Raw genomic sequence first — 25,875 nt, 5'->3', positions numbered from 1 at the left:
TAGTTGCTCACTAGATCACTTTGACTTTTGAAGATCTAATTGTAGACTTGCTGCAGCCTGGTCTCTTACTTTGAGATTTTGTTATGAACTGGTGTCTTATTCATACAGCCCATTTCCCTATAAGGAATTAATTAAGTTGTTCGGTCATTCATGTATTACAGTATCCTCTTTAATATTCAACAAACATTTCCCAAGCTTCTTAATTTATTGATCTATATGTGTAATAGCTAAGCTCAGAAATATAAAATATCAGCATTAATGTATGTGGCTGGATTTTTTTCAGTATACAACTGCACCATGAATGAGTTTAAGTGCTCCAGGGGTCACCAGTGTATCAACTCCTACTACCGATGTGATGGAGTCTTTGACTGCAGCGATCGCTCAGATGAGCAGAACTGTCGTAAGTATTTAAATGCTTCCAGTGGTCAGAGGTTATACTAGCATAATTATTTAGCTTGCTAATGTATTTTAATTTTTTTCAGCTACCAGGCCCCCAGGGATGTGCCACCATGAGAGTGAGTTTCAGTGTCAATCAGACGGAAGCTGCATCCCATCTTCATGGGAGTGTGACGGTCATCCAGACTGCGAGGATGGCAGTGACGAGCACCACGCCTGCCCACCTCGCACCTGCCCCTCCTCGCTGTTCCGTTGCGATAACGGAAACTGCGTGCTTCGCAGTTGGATTTGCGATGGGGACAACGACTGCAGGGACATGAGTGATGAAAGAGACTGTCCCACACCACCTTTCCGGTGTCCAAGCTGGCAGTGGCAGTGTCCCGGCCACAGTGTGTGCATAAACCTCACCACAGTGTGCGACAACACTCCTGACTGCCCCAACGGTGCTGACGAGTCTCCCCTTTGCAGTAAGTCCGTTCTCTGCTTTCTTCAGCTTAGACCGTAATCTTTGTCTATCAGCACCTAATTGTTTTATTTTTGAGTCTGGCCTCACCAAATTCAATTACATTTTCACATCACATGGTGAAACAGGATCAATCTCTCAGCTGATTTAGTTTAATTTGACAATTTTCTGGTTCTTGTTTTCTATAAGCAGGAGGGCCTTAAATTCACAGAAATTCTGTGTTGAATGCCATCGGTTTGTCTTTGTATTCTCATTTTAAAATCAAGCATGTATGTGATTTGTCCTGTATTAACTTGAAAATGATCTGTGATTTTCCCTTCTTGCCCTTCTCACAACTTTCAGATGAACCTTTGCCAGGTAGGAACAAGCAAACTCTCAATCACTGCTAGAAATTCTGCAGTTGTAGTGTTGATTCATGTTTCAAGAGATGCAAAATTCCTATTGATTGTTTTAATAGTTATATAGATGTTTATTCATTATGTACCACAAATAGGCATAAAAATAGTTGTGGCTCAGAATAATATTTCTGAGGATACCTAATTAATATAGTGACTGCTTTTTTATTTATTATTATTAGATTGCTGCATATTTATTAAAGGCTTCAGCACTGAATTGTCTTTTCCCTGCTTTTAACTCAGATCAGGAGAGCTGCTCAGACAACAATGCTGGTTGCACCCATGGATGTATCCAAGGTCCATTTGGGGCCCAGTGCACATGCCCTGTGGGTTATCAGCTTAGCAATGACTCCAAAACTTGTGAGGACATTGATGAATGTAATCCCCCTGGACTGTGTAGCCAGCACTGCTTTAATGAGAGAGGCTCTTTCCGCTGCCACTGCCAGGATGGTTACACTCTTGAAGCAGACCAGCGTACCTGCAAGGCCTCAGGTGAGGATGGATACAGCTCAAACCTTCTGTGCACTGAATACACCTCGTTTAAAAAATGACTATCCATAATCTCATAATGGATAAAAGTAGGAAAAAGGCATATCATCAGCCTTGTAGTCATTTGCCTATACAGCACATACTTAGTTTTCTCCACTGTGCTGCTTCTTGTAAGGAGGCACATTAAAAGGGGAGCTTAGACCCCAGACTGCAAGACTGACACTCTTTTTCTTCTGTCCTGTCTCTCTTTGCTGCTCTGATTTCATAGGATAAGGCAAATAACATGTATGTCACTCACTGCCCGTCACCAGTGTAATTAGGACATAATCACAAACAAAGGGCTGTGTATGGGGAGCGTGCCTGACATGAGCTCCTCTTCCCAACAGATAACGCGCTGAAAGACTTTGCAATACAATAGGACATTATTTGGACAAAAGCTCCTTCCCAAAGGATTGTCATTTGAGTAGGGGCTATTTAACCATCTTTTTGTGTGGTTTTGGTCTGCACACAAAAGCTGATAAGTCCTCTTATTAGCACAAGAATGGAAATGGAAAAATAGATAACAGGGATTTTGATTCATGTTTATAGATTCTCGTCAGGCTTTCCTGTTGGTGGCAAGTCGGAATCAGATTGTGCAAGATGACATTACCACCCAACCCAACGTAGTCCGGTCCCTTGTTCGAGATGGACGCAACATTGTGGCCCTAGATTTTGACTCGGTCACTGAGCGGGTCTACTGGTCTGATACGAGCCAGGACAGAATCTGGAGTGCTCACAAAAATGGCAGCGACAGAGTCGTGGTGAGTGTAGTTTGCAAACAGCTTTGAATGAAGTGAGATTTGACCGTCAAGCATATTTAACTAAGAATGAGTCTCTAATGCACAGATATTCGACAGTGGAGTTACTGTGACAGAGAGCCTGGCTGTGGACTGGGTGGGGAGGAACTTGTACTGGACTGACTACATCCTGGAGACAATTGAAGTGTCTAAACTGGACGGCACCCACCGAACTGTGTTAGTGAGTGAAAATGTAACCAACCCCCGAGGTCTAGTGCTGGACCCGAGAGACAGGTGAGAAGAATTTGGATCTGTGTGTTTTAATCTGTATTTTATGGTCACAGCTTCTCATCACCAAAGAAGTTGATATTAAGAGAGAGTTTTGTTTTTTTTTAGTGCTCACCTGATGTTCTGGACCGACTGGGGGAGGAACCCCCGCATCGAGAGGGCCAGCATGGATGGAAAGCAAAGAACTGTTATCATAAGCAGCAAACTGTACTGGCCTAATGGTCTAACCATAGACTACCCAAACAATTTGTTGTACTTTGCCGATGCCTACTTGGATTTCATTGACTACTGCGATTATAACGGCAACAACAGGAAGCAAGTCTTGGCCAGTGACCTGGTGAGTGTATGAGATAGCAGACTTTATGCTAGTGATACATCTATAATGATAACGTTTATGTTAATAATCAGTTTTCTTCTGAATAGCATGTGTGAGACACACTTTTTTTTCTTTTGCTACTCTCTATGAAAAGGTACTGCAACACCCCCACGCAATTACCATTTTTGAGGATTTTGTGTATTGGACCGACAGATACATCAACCGTGTGATGCGAGCTCATAAGTGGCATGGGGAGAACCAGACAGTGATGCTGTTCAACCTCCCTCAGCCCATGGGTCTGGTGGCAGTGCACCCAGCCAGGCAGCCAGCAGGTATGAAAAATACACCGAACCTGATCTAGTCTTTGCTTCATCTTTATCCGCTGATGCTGACCATTTTGTTGGCCACATGATGAGAGAACCTGACTTTTTGGATTCTGTCTGTGTGCATGTATTGTTTGACAATTTGCAGGGGAAAATCACTGCTTGAGGAGCTCCTGCACTCATATCTGCCTCCTGTCTGCTGTGGGACCGAGGTATTACTCGTGTGCCTGCCCCTCAGGCTGGATGCTGGCAGCGGACCAAATCACCTGCACCAGAGGTATGCACCCTGCCACACGGAGGAAAACACTCATCACTCAGTTTGATGAAAAAGGAAGTCAGATCAGATGTAGCAGATATGTTGAAATACTCAGGTCTTCATCAGCTGTGGTTATTGCTACAGCAGAAAGGATGGTGCTTTCATGCTTTATCTGCAGCTATCTCAATGCTGGTAAGAGAATAAATCTTTGAAAACACTAACCTGAACGATCCAGATACTTGTCAACAGTCTCCCATTTAGATTCTCTTGTAAACTGCTGTTCCAGTTATAAATATTAAGAATCATATGTGTGTGTCTTTCAAGGTCTTAAAAAGACAAGGGACCTTTAATTCAGTGTTCAAGGAGTCTTAGTTGGGTCACCAGCTTAACTCATCTCAGGTTTCAACCCATTCAAACCAAACAGGACACAGTCTCCCCCTGAGGCCAGCGATTATCCAAGAATGAAAATGCCCTACAACCATTCATTGATTTTAATCTGTGATGACAAAGCAAATCAGATTGTGCAACCAGCTTTCACCAGTCAATCCTCTTTATAGATAACGGTTTTTTAGGGATGTCTAGGGATGTGTAATTTGCACCAGATATCATGCACTGAAAGGATCCTGGGGGTAAACCTTTTGAGCTCTGTTTTGGAATTTGTTTAATAATTTTAAAAGTATGCTTCTTTTTTTGCTTTGGGTTTGCTGTCATACTATAGAAAAAACCATTTAATGTCTTTTTAATGTTTTTGCTTTTTTTGTTCCGCCTTTAGTTGAGGATCCGTTCCTGGTGGTTGTGAGAGACAGCATCATCTATGGCATTTCCTTGAACCCAGATGACAAGAGTAATGATGCCATGGTTCCTGTTGCTGGGCTTCAAAATGGCTACGATGTCGATTTTGATGACAATGAACAGACCATCTACTGGGTGGAGCACCCAGTAAGTGACTGTGCAGAAATACTATACAGCTTCATAGTTCTTTATGCCTTTTCCCAAAAGTAAATAAGGAACTCGAGTGTTGTGTAGAGACATCCTGTGCATGTCATAATGGTTCATTGTAAAAAAAAGCCAATAAACATGCTAAGAAGACATGCTGAGGTTAATATGTCTGTCTTTGTCATCCAGGGTGAGATCCACAGGGTGAAGTCAGATGGCACTAACAGGACAGAGTTTGCCCCTGCAGCCATTCTTGGCTCCCCGGTTGGGCTGGCCTTGGACTGGATAACAGAGAATCTGTACTACACCAATCCAGCTACACAGTCTATTGAGGTGAAACGAATAAAGCCATGTTCCGTAAAAACAAAACTAGTGTTGCAATACAGTTTTGCAGTACAATAATTGCACCTCTTTGTGTTTGGCAAAGGTCTTAAAGCTGAGGGGGGAGGTACAGTACCGGAAAACTCTAATCACAAATAACGGCTCTCCAACTGGCGCTGGTAGTCCTGTTGGCATTGCCGTGGACCCAGCACGTGGGTAAGCCCTATTTAACACAGTCCTGGCACAGATCGCTCAACCACACAGCTACTGAGCTCTAACAGCCTCCTCATTGCCATCTGCTCGGCCTCTAGAGAGATCTCAACTTGTGTTACCGAATACTACACTGCACTCTAAAACCCCAGCAGCGTGCAGTCAAGAAACAAGCACAAGATATTTCTAACATTTTTTACTCCTGCATGAAGACACTATGTGCTCATTAAGTTTCTGCTCTATGACTTCATCATCATGAGTTCTCAAAAGGAAGATAGTTCATTCAGCTTAGAAAGTGTGTTATTGCTGTAGATGCTGATATTGTTGCGCCTCATATTTAAACAGTATACATTTAGCGATAACAGTGTGCTTCTCTGTTTTGCTTGAACTTATAAAACTTTTAAAAAGTGATATGCATGTGTATTGCATCTGTGATTAAATTGCAAAGGCAGATACTGACTGACAGTCTGTCATGTTCTTAAGCAAACTGTACTGGACAGACCAGGGAACCGAGAGTGGCATCCCTGCCAAGGTGGCATCTGCAGACATGGATGGCTTGAACTCTGTCACCCTGTTCACCAACAATCTTGATCACATTGAGTTCATCACTGTGGACATCCGAGAGAACAAGCTATACTGGGCTGTAACAAGCACCGGCGTGGTAGGTTTTTACTCTCTAAGGTGCTTTAATCCGGATAATTATTTCAAATTTATTTAAAGCACTAATTTTTTTTTGGTTTCCCTAAAATGCCGCAGATTGAACGTGGCGATCCCGACGGAAGCAACCGGATCACCATAGTGACAGGCCTGTCGCACCCCTGGGGTGTGGCTGTCTATCAGAACTACCTCTATTACACTGACCGCAACTTTGAGGTGATAGAGCGTGTGGACAAGTCCACTGGAGCCAACAAGGTCGTGATGCGAGACAACGTGTCTGGACTCAGAGTTCTGAAAGTTCATTTTCGAGAGAGTGAGTAAGGCACAGATCTGCCTCAGTTCACTGCCTATATTATCTTTGCTGTTCCTCTTTAGTCACACTGGATTCTGTTTACGCTCTCAGCCTCTGCAGGTACATCTAATGGCTGCACAAACAACGTGGGAGCGTGCGAACAGCTCTGTCTGCCTCGGCCACAGAGTCTGTTCACCTGTGCATGTGCCACAGGTTTTAAAGTTAATGCCGACAACAGGACCTGCTCTCCCTACCAGTCTTACGTCGTCATCTCCACTCTATCTGCTATTAAAGGCTTCAGTCTGGAAGGGTCAGACCACTCTGAGGCCATGGTGCCAGTAGCTGGAAGAGGTCAGAGATTGCAGTACTGTTGCATACATAATTAACTATGCAGCTTGTGATAAAATTAGTAATAACATTTTTAAAATGTGGATTAATCCTTGTTGCAATCAACTAAATAAATTAGTGATCTGTTGTTGTTTGTTTGCATTCATTCCGTCTGAAGAGACAGTAATGACCTCTAATGACTGGGTTATCCTCTTACAGGCCGTAATGCTTTACACATTGATGTCCACATGGCTTCTGGTTTCATCTACTGGTGTGACTTCAGCAGCACTGTGGCGATACAGAACGGGGTCAGGCGAATCAAGCCAGATGGCTCAGGATTACGTAGCATTGTGACATCTGGAATCGGACGCAACGGGATACGAGGCATTGCTGTCGACTGGGTGGCAGGTATGCTGTTCATTCATTTAATGTTTTGTTTACCACACAAGTAATGTGCAGACGGGTTTACAGCAAACTAATCTGTGTTACAGGATGTATTCAGTACCTAGGTTTTAGCATCTTTAATTCCTATAGAAGTCATTTATTGTTTAGCATTAAGCAATACTCTGCAGCAATGAGATTCATTTAACTTCTACCACAATAGAAAAAGATCACAGTCGCTTCTTATGGAGTTGTAGTATTTTGTAGATAGTCACACTATATGTTGTTTTCCTCTGCAGTTTCCATCATAGTGGACTTTAAATAAAACAGTCAAGGCTTGACTGAATTGCAGACTTTCAGCTTTAATTCAAGAAGCTTTGCAGAATTTTTGCAGTGACTGTTTAGGAATTGTGGCCATTTCCACTCACAGTCTTCTATTTTCAGAGGCTCAAAAATAATTTTGACAATTGACTGACAAGTAGCTTCACGGTCAAATGAGGCCTATTGCCTTGTTATTTCATGACAAATGAAGCAGAAATAATATCTGAAAATGATTCAGTTGATTCAGAGTGTTGAAGAGTGAATGCACTGGCCAACTCAGCAACACCAAAAGGCCTGAAACACCACAGAAGACAACTAACATGCACAATATCACAGTTAGTTCTGTGGTAAAGAAAAACAACTTCACAACATCTTACCTAATCGAGAGCAGTCAAGGAGGTAGGTTAGTAATTGTAAATACACAGGATTTACAACAAGCTGCAAACTGCTGGTTACACTCAAGAAAATGAATGCCAGAAAACATGTAAAAGAGCTGAGACTAGAAAAAGACTATAAATGCTAGTCCAGTTACTATGTTGTACTGATAACACAATCATCCCAGTAACTTATACTTCTACACCAAGTATGATCAGTTTCTTTCAAAACTATCTTAGCATGATTTGATTTGATACTATATTAAATGCACACTTTACTGGTTTTGTCTCCTAAGGGAATTTGTATTTCACCAATGCCTTCCTGACTGAGACATATGTTGAGGTGCTCCACCTGAACACAACTTTCCGTAGGGTGCTGCTCAAGACCCAGGTGGACATGCCACGCCACATCGTCGTAGACCCCAGAAACAGATACTTATTTTGGGCTGATTATGGTCAGAACCCCAAAATTGAGCGAGCGCTCTTGGATGGAACCAATCGCACAGTTTTAGTATCTTCAGGGATCATCACGCCTCGAGGCCTTGCTCTGGACTTTCAAACTGGTTATGTTTACTGGGTCGATGACTCTCTGGATATGATTGCTCGAGTCAGCCCCCAAGGAGGGGAGACGGAAATAGTCAGGTATGGCAGCCGCTACCCAACTCCTTACGGGATTACAGTGTTTGAGAATAGCATCCTGTGGGTGGACAGAAACCTGAAGAAGGTGTTCCAAGCAAGCAAAGTGCCAGGAAACACAGAGCAGCCAGCTGTCATTAGAGACAATATCAATATGCTGAGGGACATTACCATCTTTGACCAGCGAACCCAGCCCACTAGTGCACAAGTGCTTAACTACAACCCCTGCCTGGAAGCCAATGGAGGCTGTGCCCACTTCTGCTTTGCTCTTCCAGGTTCTAATGCAGGCAGTCAGAATAAAAAATGCAGCTGTGCTTTTGGGAATCTTGGAGCAGATGGAGAAAGCTGTGTGGTGTCAAGGGACGATTACCTTATCTATACTACAGAGAGCACTGTCCGGAGTCTGCGACTCGATCCGGATGACCACGCGCTCCCCTTCCCTGTCGTTAATGTGCCTCGTACTTCCGTGGCACTGGATTTTGACATCGTGGACAGAAGGATTTACTTCACCCAGAGCTCCGGTGCAGGATCAAGCAAGATCAGCTACATCAGCCTGTCCTCTCCCATCTCGGCTCCTGTAGTGGTGGCTTCAGGTGAGTTTTACCCTCATGTTGCTAAGTTTAGTTGTGTTGATGTGTTGCTCATGGCGTTGTGATCTCTGTGGTTTGACAGATCTCGGTGCTCCTGATGGCATTGCTTATGACTGGATAAACAGAAGAATTTACTACAGTGACTATGTCAACCAGAGCATTAGCTCTATGTCTGTTGATGGCTCCCAAAGAACTATAATTGCTCATGTGTCCAGGCCAAGGGCCATCATGTTAGATCCCTGCAGGGGGTAAGACTTACACAGCACTCTATCTTCGTTCATAAGACTAAACGGCACATTTATAAATGAATCTTTCTCTTTCAACAGATACATGTATTGGACAGACTGGGGAACCCATGCAAAGATTGAGCGTGCCACCTTAGGTGGAAACTTCAGAATAGAGATCGTGAACAGTAGTCTTGTGTGGCCCAATGGCCTGACCCTGGACTATGAAGAAGAGAGGCTCTATTGGGCAGATGCCAGCTTGTAAGAGCTGCAAAAAAAATCCACTTCTGAAAAATATATTTTACTATGTCTTATCTTGTTGTCTTGTTAATCTGCAGCAACTGCCATTATAATCTTTTTGCTCTGCCATCAGACAGAAGATTGAGCGATCCTCTCTTACTGGTTCCAACCGTGAAGTTATTGTCAGCACAGCCATCTACCCTTTTGCTATGACCATGTTTGGCCAGTTCATCTATTGGACTGACTGGAACACCCGCAGCATCTACCGAGCCAACAAACACGATGGTTCTGACCAGAGGGTTATGATCCAGAACCTTCCATCTCGACCAATGGACATCCACGTTTTAGCTGGCAGAAAGCAGCAGCAGTGTGACAGTCCCTGCCAGCAGTTTAATGGAGGTTGCAGCCACATCTGTAGTCCAGGTACAGGAAACCCCTTTGTCTCGAGCATGTTTTTCTTCAAGTGCCTTAATTGAGAAGGAATAACACAAACTGTTCTGCAATTTTGTTACGTTAGGACCTAATGGAGCTGAGTGTCAGTGTCCATCAGAGGGCCGCTGGTACCTCGCCGACAACAAACACTGTATCCCTGATAATGGCACTCGCTGCCAGCCAGGGCAGTTCGCCTGCATGAATGGCCGCTGTATTCGAGCCCAGTGGAAATGTGACAACGACGACGATTGTGGAGATGGAAGTGACGAGTTAGAAAGAGTCTGTGGTAGGTGTTCTCAGTAATCTTAAATTTGTCACGAGTTTTATTGGGTTACCAACAATCTCACTCTCACGGCGGTCCTTATAGAGCCCTCCTGAGGTCCTTCTCCCCTCTGTTAAATGCAAATCTTAATCATTTAAAGTTACTAATTCTAACAAATCCTCTTTTTCTGCTTTAAAATTTTATTTCTAAGGACATAAAGCAATCTTCAGCTACGCTGGTGTGTATTCCTGCATATTTATGATTATTTTTCCAATGACCGTCTTGAGCAATAACACAAATCAGTACTAACACATGAATCAATATACTTGTCTTTGCATGCAGTCCCACAGCTGCTGTCATCCTTTATTGCCTTGTCAGGTAAAATGAGCTTTAATGGTCGAGTGTACAAGCCCCCATTTCCTTCAACCTCACCCTTCTGGCCAGAGCTCTGATCTCGTCTTGATTCTGTTTGGCAGCCTTCCACACCTGTGAGCCTACCGTGTTTACTTGTGGCAATGGGCGATGCGTGCCCTACCACTACCGCTGCGACCATTACGATGACTGCAGGGACAATAGCGATGAAGTGGGCTGTCTGTTCAGACCTTGTGACCCTAACACAGAGTTTGCTTGTAACAACGGACGCTGCATTGCAAAGGACTATGTTTGCAATGGTATCAACAACTGCTACGACAACGGCACATCTGATGAACAAAACTGCCGTGAGTATCCTTAGTGTGCCACATAGAGGAAAGTACTGATGGAAGCTGTTTTTGTATTAAATGTGCTTTGTGATCATCTCAGCGGAGAGAACCTGCCAGCCAGAGCAAACAAAATGTCAGTCTACCAACATTTGCATCCCACGCTCGTATCTGTGTGATGGAGACAATGACTGTGGGGATATGAGTGATGAGAGTCCTACACACTGTGGTGAGTTCAACATCAAGATTAGGATCAAGTTGTTATTTTTTCCTGATGCAGTTGTTGATAACTGCATTAGGTAACTGTTGCTGACAGTCTAAAAATCTCTCCCAAAGTAGGAGAAAAGAAACGGATGTTATTAATGACATTAATTTAATTTATGAAGAAAAATAACTGAAAAAACAATTATTTATTCATTTATAATTACATGTCTTTGCTTCCTGTGGCACAACAAAGAAAAAAACGAGTAAAATTAACTTAAGGAAATATAATTGTCAGCATGTGCCATCAGGCAAACTGTTATTTTAAACTTTGGTATCAGCCCACAATTTCAAAATACATACACAATACAGTGCATCATTGGTAAAAGTAAGCAAGTAAGAAAGACTTACACTCAAACAAATAAACACTCTGTAAGGATAAGTAAACGAACTTGGACTGTGGAGCGTTACATTGTAGCTATAATTTGATGTATTGGAATTCTATGTTATGTATTCATTCATTCTGCTATTCTCCTGTGTTTTTATTACTAGTACATTTCCATCGGCATGTTTGTGGTGTTGGTAAAATGATATACTTAATCACATTAAGAAAAGCAAAAGAATGAGTGAAATAAAAAAAAATAGGAGAGGTAGATGTTGTTTATGTGCTAAAAATGGGTCATCTTAGTTGTTGCTGGGTGGTTGCTAGGCAACATAATGATGTCATGACATCTGACATATTGTAGGAAACCCTTAAGGGTTAAAATGCCGTATGGTCTAGGAAGCGGATAGAGATTTCAGGTACTTCAGTTAGATAATGAATATTATATAGGTATGCTGTTTGACACAAAATTGTACAAGTGGCATCATACTTCAGACACTTACTGGTTTTTCAGATATTTAATATTTAAAGTTTTGCAACCATTTTTTGTGTAATACAGTGTGAGAAAACAATTAAAAAAATATGAATAAGTAATTCTTCTAGTAGGTTGTCACTTAATGATTTGATCTTTACGTTTCAGCTCCCAGATCCTACAAATCAGCATACTGTATATTAATCCTCAAAAATATTTATTATGAGCCAGAATGATATTAGAGAGAAATAAAATGAGATTTCATGACTTTCTGCATCCTCTCCGTAGCTGAATCCACATGTTCCCAGAGCGAGTTCCGTTGCTCGAGTGGCCGCTGCATCCCCGCCCACTGGTACTGTGATGGAGGGGCTGACTGCAGTGACGGCTCTGATGAACCCCTCTCCTGCAGTGAGTGTTGCAAAAAAACTCTCTCACCACCAAAATGGGCCTTTTGGCTTTGTGTGTCTGCCCCCTTCCCCGTCATCAGCTGCTCTGTTATTGTGTGTTTATGCCTCTCCGCCAATCTGCATCTGTGTGCTGTGTGAGAGAGCTCTGTGAGTGATGTAGCGGGGACTGCAAGTCAGTGGTGTATTTCTTTGTTGATGATGTGGTCAGTCAGGCCTCCTATTGTGTGCTGCATTCCTGTGTGGTGACGCCCCTCAATGTCCTCTGACAAACAGCACCTCCCCCTCCTTTTGTCCACCAGGGGTTACAGAGCCTCACTTTGGCTTTTGTTTAGATAGCTCACCATGCATGGGAATGTGGAGTTGCCATGACTATTTTGAAAGCTTTGCCAGTGTTGTATTGTGCCTTCTTTATTAGTGGAAAAGCAGATGGGGGAAGTACCTGAGATAATTGGCAATTACAAAAATAAAAAACAGGGAGTGAACATTTACATTGGATAGAAATGACTTGGCGTATGTTATAAAGTCGCCACACTGTGTTCATGTTGGTGTATTATATACAGTTTAATGTGTGTGATTTGTGCCTGCAGCCACATTGATCCGAACCTGCAACACAGACCAGTTTCGCTGCGATGATGGCCGGTGCATTGCCTCGTCCTGGATCTGTGATGGGGACAATGACTGTGGTGACATGAGTGATGAAGACCAGAGACATAACTGTGGTATGTGTCCTTTAGTCTTCTATCCTTTCCCCCTTTTTCCATCACTTTTTTCTAGTTGTCCTTTTTGTGTTTGTCTCCATGCTGGTTACAAAACCCAGCCATACAGGGTTGACAGACCAGTCTTGGCGCTGGTCCGTGCCTGGGTCATTGAGGACGGTTGGTCATCTTTCCCAAATCCAATAGGCAGATGAGAAATAATTGGATAGGGTCACCTGGAGGCAGATGATTCACTATGGCAGCCCCTAAAGGGAGCATCCAAAAGAACACGAAGAAGAAGACTGGCACTAGTAACTATGGCAGCTTGTCCATCAGTTAAAAAACAACTGGGTATCCACGAGTAAAGTTTTGAGATAATAACCTGAAATTTCGACTAAATTTTGCCACGATCACAAATGTGAGCTTGCCCGAGAGAATATCCAACTTGGTACAAATTTAGAAAAATTGGTGGTTAGAGTTAAAATTTGCTTTACAAAGGTCAAAGGTCACCATGATCTAAAAAAACAAAACAAATCTTGGACATGACTTTACAATTCACCCAACTCCAGTATCACCAAAATCTTGGGACACATTCAGCCACTCGAGCAAAAGTTCACAGAAATGTTTAACAGGATAAAATGATTAAATGAGATTTAATATCCAAGAGGTTAAAGGTCAACTCTGGTGTGATGTAATGTTTTAAAACACATGCTGTTGAACATAACTTTACACAATAACTCAAAATGAGAATGGAAGGCTCGTCCCTACACCGTTGACTCAGTTAAAGAGCAAATCCTATTGACTGCAGAGGTATTAAGCCACGAGTTGGTAATTCTGCTTAATTATTTTACTACATCTTCTCACTTCTTTACCGCCCCATCCCGCCTCGAAGACCATCCTCTTGTTCTCCACCACTTCTCGACTTCGCCCCCTCCTGCTTCCTGTTGTTATTCGGGATGCTGATTTAGGTACACACCACTGGGTGAGTGTTGTTTGTAGGGACAATGGAAGTGAGCTGCCAGCATCTAAGTGTCCTGTAGAAGGTCTCCAGTCCAAGGAGCTGACATTCCTAATTTCTCCTGCTTCACTCGCTACTTTGTGCATGTCTCCTTTCTTTGGCTTCCTGGCTCAGGGTGGATCAAGATTCTTATATTTCACCGACATGCGCTCCAAAAATAAGATGCCTGAAGCTAAAGACTTCAGCGCTGTAGGAGACTCACTTCAAACAATGCGAAGTGATCACATGAGACGGATAAAGAATTTGTGGTCATAGCCGCATGTTTTGAAATACAGTTTGGAATGTTTTTGGATTCACAAAATATGTAGGTTGACGCTGGGTCACCGCATTCAATATTTAACTTCTTGTAAAACTCCTGTTTTGTTTGTCTTTTTCAGCCAATCGCACGTGTTCAAGTGCAGAGTTCACATGTGTGAACAACAGGCCACCTCAGCGGAAATGTATTCCCCGTGACTGGGTGTGTGATGGAGATGCGGACTGTGCGGATGCTTTAGATGAGCGTCAAAACTGCACGCGCAGGTCCTGCGGCATCAACGAGTTCACCTGTAATAATGGTCTCTGCATACGCAGCTCTTACAGGTTAGAAGGAACTCTGGGATATCATCTGTGATGAGTCTGACTGGAAATTTGAGTTTTCTCTGCTCTTCAAATCAGGTGCGACCGTCGTAACGACTGTGGAGACAGCAGCGATGAGCAGGGCTGCACGTACCAGCCTTGCCAGCAACATCAGTTCACCTGCCAGAACGGCCGCTGCGTGTCACGTGACTTTGTCTGCGATGGCGACAACGACTGCGGGGATGAGTCCGATGAGCTGGAGCACATGTGCCACACGCCAGCACCCACCTGCCCCCCAGGAGACTTCAAATGTGAGAATGGTCACTGTATCTCCTTGAGCCAGGTGTGTGACAGGAGTGATGACTGCTCTGACAACAGCGACGAGAAAGGATGCGGTGAGTGAAAAGTATTTTGAGAGCGCTTGCTCGCTCTGATAAGATGTGAGCCTCACTGAGAAGAAGGCACAGCAACATCAGACTCAACTGAAGCTTTCCTACCTTTGTAAAACAATAGAGCAGCAGATAACTTAACATTACAGGGAAATTGTTCACAGGTGGATACAAGCACCAAAATTGGTATGTAAACTCTTTTATGATTACCTCCTTTGATAAAGCTCATTAGTCTTTCAAAAATACAAGACGGCAACCATTTTCAATCTGGCTGTTGGGAAAGGCAAGAAAATATATTTATATAAACTAGACTTGCTTTTTTGAATTGTACTAGTGTGAAATCGTACATGTTCAGTCATATAGAAGTCAACTTTAGAAGTCATACTATTTGTTCAGTCACACTTATGGACATTTTACACTCCTTGCTGGTTGCACAATTCTTACCTAGGCTTGGATTTAGAGAGGGTTGTTGACTATTCAGAAGGTTCGTGGTTCAGTCCTCACCTCTTGCATCTGTATGTTGAAGCGTCCTTGGGGAAGAGTATCCCAAGTATCCCATGATGTATCTCTCTAGGTTTGCATGTGTGTGAGTGTTAAAAATGTGTACATTGAAAAGTGCTCTGAATCCTAAGTGAGAGCAAAAAAAAGCATTGTATAAGTCCATATCATAGACTAAACTAAAGGAGGGTAGAACACAGAGACACTTACCAACCCAACCTTAAGTACTTGATAGTGTAGTTAAAGTAGTTACACAAGGTAGCCAATGTAGCAAACGGCTTAACAGCACAGCTGTGTCAGTCGCCTGGTCTGAACCTGTCCAAAGACCTGCTTATGAGGTCAGTTGGTGATTCTAAAGTACCTGGTGGTGTGACACACAGTTATCTGACTCTTAATGTATGCCTGTTAATAATAATAATGATAATAATAATAAAAATTGAGGACAGGGTGTGCAAACATGAGTCAAGTCTAAATGAGATTTGACTTTGAGTTTGAATGTCACTGGATGAAAGTTAAATGTTCAAACATAGTTGTATGTGTCATGGTGGTAAAAGGGTAATCCGGCGACCTGCACAGCCCTGCGCAGCTGCAATCATCAGTAAATCTTTGGAGCAATGTGTCATTGCAATTATTTTGCTTCAGAGAGACAAACATGCAAATTCTCACTCTTGTATCCACTTTTGAAAAATTGTTACACTTATCTGTAACAAACAAATATATCCAAGAATGTTAATTTAGCAAACTGATTATAGATCTAGCACTATAATATAGTAATTGGTTAAATGGTTTTTTTTTTATGACTTTAATTTTTGGGCTCTTTTACTTATCTAACTGTAGGTATCAATGAGTGCACAGACCCATCCATTCACCACTGCGATCACAATTGCACCGACACACCTACTAGCTTCATATGCACCTGTCGTCCTGGCTACCGCCTCATGTCTGATGGCAAAACATGCGACGATGTCGACGAGTGCACAGAGACCCCCAGCGTGTGCAGTCAACTCTGTGAAAACACAGTTGGTTCCCACATGTGCAAGTGTGCTCCAGGTTTCCTCCGAGAGCCGGATGGGCGCAGCTGCCGTCAAAACAGCAACATTTCACCGTACCTGATCTTCAGCAACCGCTACTATCTGAGGAACCTGTCAACAGATGGGGCGGCCTATTCTCTCATTCTGCAGGGCCTGACCAGTGTGGTGGCCATGGACTTTGATCGCGTTGACAAGCGTCTCTATTGGATTGATGTGAGCCGCAGAGTGATAGAAAGGATGTATAACAATGGCAGTAACAGAGAGGTGGTGGTTAATGGAGTTTTGCATGGGGAGGGCCTCGCAGTTGACTGGGTAGCCAGGAAACTCTACTGGGTGGACAGCTTCCTGGATTGTCTCAAAGTGTCTGAACTGGATGGTCGCTTTGTCAAGAAACTAGCTGAACACTGCGTGGATGCCAATAACACCTACTGCTTTGAAAACCCCAGAGGCATTGTGTTGCATCCCAAATATGGGTGAGGAATCCAAATATAATAAATATTTTTGCTTATCAGATGGTCAGAAATAACCATCTGATACAGATTTATGCTTATTGACGTGTCACCCTCTAAAGGGTCATTCTGATTCAGGCCCAAACCCATGTTGGCAGATTTTCTGAAATATCAGTAAACTTAACAAATGTAAGAAATTTATTAAATTTTTTCCCTCTTACTTTCCCTCATATGTCTCCATTAAGGCTATTTTCAATATGTTCAGTATAGAAGCAGACAAAGTTATGGTGTGTTTTTACTGTAGATTTTAAAAATTTATAAGAACAACTTGAAGATCTGCTGTTTTTAAGCCCACTTAAAATTATAATCATTTTGTTCCTTGCACCTTTGTTCACAAATGTGGACAACCTTTTGTTTTTGTGTAAAGCTAGAGGCAATTTATCTGAATTTATTAGATTTTAATTATACTACCTGAAGACTCTACCTTTAATTTTGATGTGTAACAAGGACCAGATTACTTATGTCCAAAGTTTTCACAGTGTAGATATTAGTGATCAGAAGCATTCAGTAAGCAAATAACTGTTATTGTGGCACCTGGAAAACATTAAGTAATCCCCAAACTGTAGAATTTTTAAAATGTTTTATTTGTATCTTAATATTACTGTTGCTTTTAATGATCATTTATTGTTTCATTGTTATCCTGCTGCCAAAACATGTAGCACAGCACTTAAATAACCATCAGTTGCGGTTAAAACACTTATTCTCAATGCTAAGCGGGTATTTCCCTAACTTCCTGCAACCTGAGCTCTTGCTTGGGTTGTATTTTTAATTTCAGCTAGCTATTTGTGATTAGTTACACTTTATAAATCTATAAATTCAGCTTCTGTTTTGAACAGGAAGTTCTTACCTGGTTATATAGTTGTTACATCCTTTGTTTTTTTGTTTTGCTTGTTTAAAATACAGCTTCACCTCGGGGCAGTGGGGTCATTTTACAGCACAACACAAAAGAGTCTACATTTTTTGGCAAAGTACAAAACATTATATACGAGGTATGTAGGGTGTAGGGTCTCAAGAGGTTAAATAATGTATATGTCTTATCTCCCTGATAGATTTGTGTACTGGACAGACTGGGGAGACAAAGCCTTTATAGGTCGTGTTGGAATGGATGGAACCAACAAATCGGCCATCATCACCACAAAGATCGAGTGGCCCAACGGTATTACAATCGACTACACAAACGACAGGCTCTACTGGTCCGATGCTCACCTCAACTACATTGAGTAAGTGCGCCTGAAAACAGGCAGATTCTTTTACCCTGCCGTAAGAGGAAGCCAGTAACTCTTTGAATTTATTTCTTCTGTCAGGTACTCTGACTTGGATGGTCAGCACAGACACACGGTGTACGACGGAGACTTGCCTCACCCGTTTGCCCTGACTGTGTTTGAGGACACTGTATATTGGACTGACTGGAACACGCGCACGGTGGAGAAAGGCAACAAATACGGCGGCTCCGGCCGTCAAGTACTCGTTAACACCACACACAGACCATTTGACATCCACGTGTACCATCCTTACAGGCAGCCTATTGGTGAGTGAATCGTGTTACAGGTATTCACCAAGGACTAAACCGTACCTGGTCTCTGTTTTTCCAGAGACCAAAGTGTTTTAATGAGTGTTGCTCTTCCTCTAACAGTAAACAACCCCTGTGCGGTGAACAATGGAGGCTGTTCACACCTGTGCTTGATCAGTCACGGGGGGCGAGAACACACCTGTGAGTGCCCAGACCATTTCCTGACAATTCAAATAGGAGGTGTGACCCGATGCCTTCCCATGTGCACCAGCACCCAATACAGATGTGCTAACAATGAACGGTTTGTTAAAGCTTCTTTAATCTTTGGCATGTTTTCTGATCTTTTTTTATTATTTGCTACATTTTTTAAATATCATTTTTGAATTGACTGTGATACATTAATGGAAATAAGGAGGACAAGATTATTTATAACCATGTTTTTATCCCAAAAATGTCCCTGCTACTTACACCCTTCATATGACTTTATGCATTTTTATTCTTTTTGGGGGGTTTTTCCACAAAATTCTTCATCTTTCCAGCTTCTCATCCACCAGTTCAAAAAACTTGAATACGGTTCACTTTTTTAAGATTGCCTTTGAAGAATAGTCCCACCTAGTGTTTGTGTAAAATACATTCTCACAGGTCTCAAATACTTTTGCCGAGGTTTTGTGTATTGATATAGTTGCCCTTGTATTTGAAAATGTGAGCATTTGGAGAGGAGTATTTTTTCAGCCTTCCTCAAAATCAGAGTCTATATGTAGGAAATTCAATAAATTTAAATGGTTAAAGGAAGTCAAGGTGCCTGTTTTGGTCTGGACTTTGTTATTCAACACATGGGTTAAGTAAGTAATTTAAAGCTTTACATAATGCTCACTTCTGCTTCAACAGGTGCATTCCTATTTGGTGGAAATGCGATGGGCAGGCGGACTGCAGGGACGGCTCAGACGAGCCCTCCACCTGTCCGTCTCGGCATTGCAGGCTTGGTCAGTTTCAGTGCAATGATGGAAACTGCACCAGTCCGCACTTTTTGTGTAACGCCAACCAGGACTGTCACGACGGATCAGATGAAGACGCTGTGCTCTGTGGTAGGTTTTTATTCATTTTTTGAGGCTGTTATGTCTTCCTGCCTGCATCCCATGTCCTAATGATTTTAAAAGTACATATTTGTATACTTTGTAGCTACACACATGTGTGAGTCACACCAGTGGCAGTGTGCAAACAAGCGCTGCATCCCTGAGTCGTGGCAGTGCGATGGTGAGGACGACTGTGGCGATCAGTCCGATGAGGACCCTGCACACTGCTCCTCCAGGACCTGTCGCCCTGGACAGTTTAAGTGCCGCAATGGACGCTGCATCCCACAGAGCTGGAAATGTGATGTAGATGATGATTGTGGTGACAATTCTGACGAACCGCTGGAAGAATGCAGTAAGTAAATTACAGCATATCAACTTTTAATTACATTAAACAACTTAAATCTGTAATAAGTTTATTGAAATTTTACCCTTTAAAGTAAGTTAAGTATCCATAGATATTAGTATTTAAAAAAATATATTAATTATTGAACTGTTTTCTCCAAAGTGGGACCAGGATATCGCTGTGACAACCATACAGAGTTTGCCTGCAGGACGAACTACCGCTGCGTGCCGCTTTGGTCTGTTTGCAACGGCCACAATGACTGCAGAGACAACAGTGATGAACAGGGCTGTGGTGAGTTTTAGTCCAACTTTGTTGCGGCAGCAATCTGAAAATGTTGTGTTTTTCCTAAACACACACTTCACGCCTTCGTTTAAAGCGTTATTGCCTGATGTTTCTTTTTTTACATTCAGTTTTTTTCATCCAAGGTAAGATTTTTTAGGGATTTCAAAATAGGTGCAAAACAAGAAATTAGCTGAAGGAGTGAGTGAAGGGCAATTAGCCAACGCCTCAGCCTCCTGTGGAACATTACACGGTGTGATAGTGGGAGGTGCTGATGCTGATGGAGAGCATCTCACCACTTACCCTCCCCCACCATTTACCTCTCCCAGGGAGCACGGCAGATTTATGAGCTGTCCACTGGTATGAGTCCACTTGTACGTGCTTATATGTGTGTGTTGGTGCTCTGTCCTTGCGTGGGGGCAGGGTTCACACAAGGCTCTTTGTACTTGCTACGATCCAAACACACTCGCCGCGGCCCTCCCGTCTCTTATCAGAGGCCCTCACTCCATTAGTGCCATGCCTGCGCAGGAGTGGAAATCTGTGCTAATCTTCCTGTAAGAATGTACCAGATGGGCCAGGTGGAGGGGCTAGGAGGGCAGGACTAGCTAACACCGCGCTATCTTTGACCCCCAGCACCGTGTGGTAGCGATGGCTCAGACCAGCTCTGCTGCACTCCTCTCCCTTCTGTGCTTCTCATCTCCTGCAGCCTTATCCCCGACAGACATACACTGGCATGGATAGAGGTCACCCATCTGTCTTTGGCAGGCTGCTCGCCTCCTTCTACCACTTTGCAGTTTAATTAAAAAGCAAGATCTCTTTTATTTCAAACTGACATTTTATCATTACCTAAATGTCTAGAAATTCAGTGTGCCTGCTGATAAAGCTTCATATTTTCTCATCTCTTACTGATTTTCTCAACAGTGAGAATACTTTAATGGTTAATACATTATACGCTGGTGCCGACATAGTGACAGGCTAGTGTCAGGGAGCTTTTATAATAAATAATGTAAAACGAAGAATGCACTCAGTTTACTGTTTCTTATTTGCAATTAGTTTAAATAGGAGTGTCTAATGAAATGTATGCTGTATACTGACATTCCCAGCAAATTTATATTTGTGTTTTTAAAGTTTTAATTGACATTTTAGGACAAATTTGTCACACTGTATTGTATTAGGAGATTTTTTAAATATCCTGTCCGTATAAATATTTTAAGTACGATAATACTTTAGTGTATTTGGTAAAAAAAAAATTCTACTACCTCTATATAAAAAATACAGCAGTAGATGTTTTCTTGTGTTTGCTTCTACAAGTCTTTTGTACCTCTGTTGGAGGTTTGAAAAAGTTAGGCCAATTGTTTTGAGTTAAAAATATATATATATTGGTGTATAACAGCTATTATTGCTTTAATGCGCCCTGGTCTTCTCTTCAGATGAACTGAGCTGTGATCCTAACGGAGACTTTCGCTGTGACAACCACCGCTGTATCCCACTGAGATGGAGGTGTGACGGAGATGACGACTGTGGGGACAGTTCAGACGAGCGCAGCTGCAGTGAGTCATCTCGGCTCTCACAGATAAACACTATGAACTATTTCTAAAAATATCAGATCATGTTCAGTTTGAGCGGTTTGGAGACAAAGAGAGACAAGGCTGAGACGGTTTGGACATGTGCTGAGCACAGATAGTGGATATATTGGACAAAGGATGTTGACAATGGTACAGGCAAGCAGAAACAGAAGAGGAAGACCACAGAGAAAAACGATAGATATGTAGATTTTTTTTTTCATCATGTAGAAAAAAAGTCAGCATTATTTAAATCCAGCACTTTTTAATAACGTTTTAATCTGGGTTTTTATACTGTACTTATATTTTGATGGGATAGTCTGGTTATTGGGATGCACATATACAAGCGAAGAGGGCTGTGGTTTATAATCATGAATAATTCAACTTCTGTGGATATAAAACAATAACTGAAATGAATTATTGTTGTCATTAAATTGAAATGATATGATACTTCTGATAAGTGCTAAAAATACATAATTTAGTCAGTTGTTGGGTTGTTGCTTGGAAATGCAATGATGCACTTATAGCTGATATCAATAAGAAGCTTCAGGAGCCTAAAGAAATAAACAAACACAGAGACAGAGATTTCATGCATAAAAAAATGTATAAAAATAAAGTAAAGATAATTTTTTTATCATGTGCATCTGCTCTGGGCCAAGCTAGTAGCTAAATCAGGTACAAGGCACGTTTTTCTCTGAGATCAGTAATGTGCATGATCCAAACAAAGTTCCATCCTTTTCCATAAGCTGCTCTGACTGATGCCACTCCACCTAATTTGAAGTGTAAATCTACAAGTTTATTGTTTCCACTTTTAGCAGGAACAATTTTCTAACATATTTCCCAAAGTATTGTGATAAGCTGGAGGTTGCTGAAGTAGCTCCCCTTTTAGGTCATTGGAGGCTGACGCGTGGCTCTCGCTGTCAGACATCTCTTAGCTTGTGTCATTGAAAGTGAAGTTACGCTGTCACTTCTATATCACAGAAAAATGTAGATCAGTACCATCGTAGATACTATGATATGGCACAGTCCAAGTAAACAGTGAGAAAATGGATCTCCTGATATGTGCATGACAATTCCCGCCCAGTTGTCTAGACTTTATGTGTGAAAGCGGCTTGGTTGTGTTTTGGTGTCGGCTGGTCTGACAGCTGTCTCTTTAACTATTTTTATTGTTGGGTTTTAGTGTAGCGCAAGTGAAAGCAGGATGTTGATCACAAAGAATAGCCTCGCTATCATTTATTCAGACATTTGGGGAGGTTTTCGTAAGAGGCTCGAGACTTCTGCCGACAGCGGAGCGGTGAGAGAGGAAGTCTTATCAGCTGCTAGAGAAACAGGCTGTCCTCAGTGTTTGAGAAAGAGGGAGTGAAGGAGTCTGTCACCTTTTGCCCTGAAGAATTTAAACATGTCTGAGAATATGCCAGGTAACTGGGATAATGTTGCTACTCAAAGAGGAAGCAATGGTGTTTAATCAGAGCAGCACAGTGTTGCTGCGCTGGTTACCCACGCCAAGAGAGTTTGTCTTCTTGAACTCATGAGCTCAGTGCAGAGTAATGTGTGCGTGTACTTCTTTAGTTAACATAAGATCCAGTATTTAATACTTGGATATGGAAGAAAATCATACATTAAACATTTTATGTTGAAAAGTTTGCGACATACATAAGAGCCTCTGACGTAGTTTTCATCATTTTGTCTCAGATTTAATAAAAACAGAAGTCATATTTGTGCATTTCTTGGATTCCACCTTGTTTAATTTGTGTTTCCATGTTTTCTCCCAGCACCACGCGCATGCACGGAGAGCGAGTATCGCTGTGATAATCTGCGCTGCATTCCCGACCGTTGGGTCTGTGACCATGACAACGACTGCGAGGACAACTCGGATGAAAGGGACTGTGGTAAGTGGAGGCTCTTTGTTTTGGCTCAGGGTCGGCCTGTTTGTGAGTAACAGAGGGCCGCACTAAACAAAGAAGCAATAAAACCTTCAGTTTTGAAGCACAGACAGACAGGACCACCAACAGTCCGTTTTTCAAAAAGAGTTTATTCAGTCTGCTACAAATGAGAGTTTCTACAGTGAGCGTTGGACAGACAGGTCGTTGCTTTAGAAACTTATTCTTGATGAATATATGTGTGAAATAAAAGGTTGTCAGGGGTTCCTTAAAAACTCTTAAAATGTCTCAAATACACATTATCTAATAAGCATTAAGTGTTTTAAATTCAGGACCTAATGCCACTATTTTTGCCTCATCCACACATTTAGGTCATGCAATGTAACTGCATCATTAAGGCTGAGCTTTATAATGTGACTAATCATTTAAGGCTGTTTGTAGGTTTAGGTTTATCAGTCTGTGTAGATGATGAACCTGCTATATGCAGTTTAGCTGTTGTCACCTGACTATGCTATACCCTACTTTTGCATTACTTATGTTAAGTAAAGCTTAATTTTGAGCTTGTTTATTTGCAGAGTTGCGGATCTGTCATCCTGGCTACTTCCAGTGCGGCAGTGGACACTGTATCGCTGAACGTTTCAAATGCGATGGGAATGCTGACTGTCTGGACTACACGGATGAGACGTCATGCCGTGAGTGTCTCTCATCATTTGGTTTTCTGTGTCCACTCTTTGATAACATAACTGGATTCTTTATATTTGCTTCCTGATTGTCGAGGTCTCATTAGGAGAGATGATTGTGAGTTTGGTTATTGATTTTTTTGTGTGAAAGTCACAGATTTAGTTCAATAGACTGCTTCTGACTTTCAGCAACCCGCTATCCCAATGGCACATACTGCCCCCAATTCATGTTTGAATGCAAGAACCACATTTGTGTCCCGCCTCACTGGAAATGTGATGGAGACAATGACTGCGGAGACAACTCAGATGAGGAGCTTCATCTCTGCTGTAAGAAGTTATTAAAACACCCACAGTCCCTCAAGTCCACCACACACAAAGCCAAATCTAACAGCACGCTAACTCATGATTCCCACACTTTTTGTACAGCGTGCTGTTCATTTGAATGGTTGAACCTGCTAAAGTAGGTTTACTCTGTTCATCCACAGTGGACATCCAATGTGAGGCTCCGTTTCGTTTTCACTGTGACAATAACCGCTGCATCTACAGCCACGAGCTGTGTAACTCAGTTGATGACTGCGGTGATGGCTCTGATGAGAGGCAGGAAAACTGTAAGTACCTGTTTTTTACTCTTTACTATTATACTTGAGAGAGCACAGAGCTGAATATCTTTACAGCTTCTGTTGAGAATCACCATGTTTCTCCTCTTTTAGGTCAAAAGCCAACACATGGACCTTGTACAGATGATGAGTACAAATGCAGTAACGGACAGTGTATCCCTCTTCAGTACGCCTGTGACGATTATGACGACTGTGGAGATCAATCTGATGAACTTGGCTGTCGTAAGTAATATCAGCAAAGAGCAAATTAGTAACAGAGTCAGAGTGGATAAATAAATACAAAAAAAACCCCTTAAATTGCTAATCTAAACTGACTTAATCCAGTACCGTACATGTAAACAGATTCAACATATGAATATATCTGTCTGATTTCTCATTGTAGTCTGGGGGCTGTTGAACAGTGTAGGCAAACAGACTGATCCAGATGCAGGACACTACAGGCTGACCTCACAACAAAACGTAGCGCTTTACTTGGGAAAGTACAAAGTCTGAAACCTCCGCTAAACACTCCAGAACATAGAAGTAAACATAGCTGAAAGAAACATGACTGAACATAAAATGAAAAAGTGGAGAAGGTAAAAAATGATGTCATAAGGACAAAGAGGGAGACAGGACTATTTAAACAGAATGGGCCGAAAAGGGAAGTGGAGATGAGAAGTACCGCAAGTCAGAAAAGTAAGTGAATCAAGGATCAGCCATCCACAGCTCCATATAACCAGACAAGAAGTAGAACTTAGACTATAAAACTGAAGCTCATCACACTACAAAAACAGTGGGAACACGCTGAATCCCAAAAATGACAACGTACTACTAGAAAAAGTAAATGTAGAAATCAAACCCCAAACTCTGGGACTGTGACAGAATACATATTTTAACTTCACTTTTCCCTGACTCGGTAAGAGAAAGTGACTGCATGATATAATGGCTAACACTCAGTTAACATTTGTGAGTGTCCAGCTTTAAATTCAATGCATGTTTTCATTAAATCCACTTTTCTCAGACCAAACCAGTGGGCACTCATGCAGTGCTAACATCTGTGAACACAACTGTACAGACCTGACAGGAGGAGGGTTCCTCTGCTCCTGCAGACCTGGATATAAGCCCAAATCAACAGAAAGACACAACTGTGAAGGTAAACAACACACACGTTAGTCAGTGGTGTATTAAAACT

General features: G+C 42.1%; 1 protein-coding gene across 4 annotated transcripts in view; it reads left to right on the top strand.

Annotated features, from left to right (window-relative positions):
- Window positions 1–25,875, top strand: part of lrp2a (low density lipoprotein receptor-related protein 2a) — a 54,451-nt gene that overhangs the window by 20,250 nt on the left and 8,326 nt on the right. For 3 of the 4 annotated variants that reach the window (XR_005608684.1, XM_039600246.1, XM_039600248.1), the window contains exons 24-64: window positions 284–400; window positions 483–863; window positions 1,202–1,216; window positions 1,498–1,746; window positions 2,332–2,543; window positions 2,629–2,813; window positions 2,916–3,144; window positions 3,278–3,455; window positions 3,595–3,723; window positions 4,475–4,641; window positions 4,828–4,971; window positions 5,066–5,175; window positions 5,653–5,830; window positions 5,926–6,139; window positions 6,230–6,469; window positions 6,665–6,853; window positions 7,818–8,750; window positions 8,830–8,995; window positions 9,074–9,232; window positions 9,345–9,634; window positions 9,729–9,929; window positions 10,382–10,624; window positions 10,707–10,832; window positions 11,947–12,066; window positions 12,653–12,784; window positions 14,156–14,357; window positions 14,433–14,728; window positions 16,058–16,724; window positions 17,810–17,980; window positions 18,065–18,288; window positions 18,394–18,571; window positions 19,159–19,355; window positions 19,450–19,695; window positions 19,849–19,977; window positions 21,396–21,515; window positions 23,300–23,416; window positions 23,983–24,099; window positions 24,277–24,414; window positions 24,573–24,695; window positions 24,798–24,926; window positions 25,705–25,836. Coding sequence is in view for 3 of the 4 variants with exons in the window: in XM_039600246.1 (XP_039456180.1) it covers window positions 284–400; window positions 483–863; window positions 1,202–1,216; window positions 1,498–1,746; window positions 2,332–2,543; window positions 2,629–2,813; window positions 2,916–3,144; window positions 3,278–3,455; window positions 3,595–3,723; window positions 4,475–4,641; window positions 4,828–4,971; window positions 5,066–5,175; window positions 5,653–5,830; window positions 5,926–6,139; window positions 6,230–6,469; window positions 6,665–6,853; window positions 7,818–8,750; window positions 8,830–8,995; window positions 9,074–9,232; window positions 9,345–9,634; window positions 9,729–9,929; window positions 10,382–10,624; window positions 10,707–10,832; window positions 11,947–12,066; window positions 12,653–12,784; window positions 14,156–14,357; window positions 14,433–14,728; window positions 16,058–16,724; window positions 17,810–17,980; window positions 18,065–18,288; window positions 18,394–18,571; window positions 19,159–19,355; window positions 19,450–19,695; window positions 19,849–19,977; window positions 21,396–21,515; window positions 23,300–23,416; window positions 23,983–24,099; window positions 24,277–24,414; window positions 24,573–24,695; window positions 24,798–24,926; window positions 25,705–25,836 (8,493 nt within the window). In the remaining variant the exon portion in view is untranslated. The remainder of the gene's footprint in view (window positions 1–283; window positions 401–482; window positions 864–1,201; window positions 1,217–1,497; window positions 1,747–2,331; window positions 2,544–2,628; window positions 2,814–2,915; window positions 3,145–3,277; window positions 3,456–3,594; window positions 3,724–4,474; window positions 4,642–4,827; window positions 4,972–5,065; window positions 5,176–5,652; window positions 5,831–5,925; window positions 6,140–6,229; window positions 6,470–6,664; window positions 6,854–7,817; window positions 8,751–8,829; window positions 8,996–9,073; window positions 9,233–9,344; window positions 9,635–9,728; window positions 9,930–10,381; window positions 10,625–10,706; window positions 10,833–11,946; window positions 12,067–12,652; window positions 12,785–14,155; window positions 14,358–14,432; window positions 14,729–16,057; window positions 16,725–17,809; window positions 17,981–18,064; window positions 18,289–18,393; window positions 18,572–19,158; window positions 19,356–19,449; window positions 19,696–19,848; window positions 19,978–21,395; window positions 21,516–23,299; window positions 23,417–23,982; window positions 24,100–24,276; window positions 24,415–24,572; window positions 24,696–24,797; window positions 24,927–25,704; window positions 25,837–25,875) is intronic. The other variant, XM_039600247.1, reaches the window with a different exon arrangement.

The sequence above is a fragment of the Oreochromis aureus genome, linkage group 16 (assembly GCF_013358895.1).
Source record: "Oreochromis aureus strain Israel breed Guangdong linkage group 16, ZZ_aureus, whole genome shotgun sequence".
Lineage (NCBI taxonomy): Eukaryota > Metazoa > Chordata > Actinopteri > Cichliformes > Cichlidae > Oreochromis > Oreochromis aureus.
Note: the sequence above shows the minus strand (reverse complement) of the source record. Positions and strands in the feature narration are given on the sequence as shown.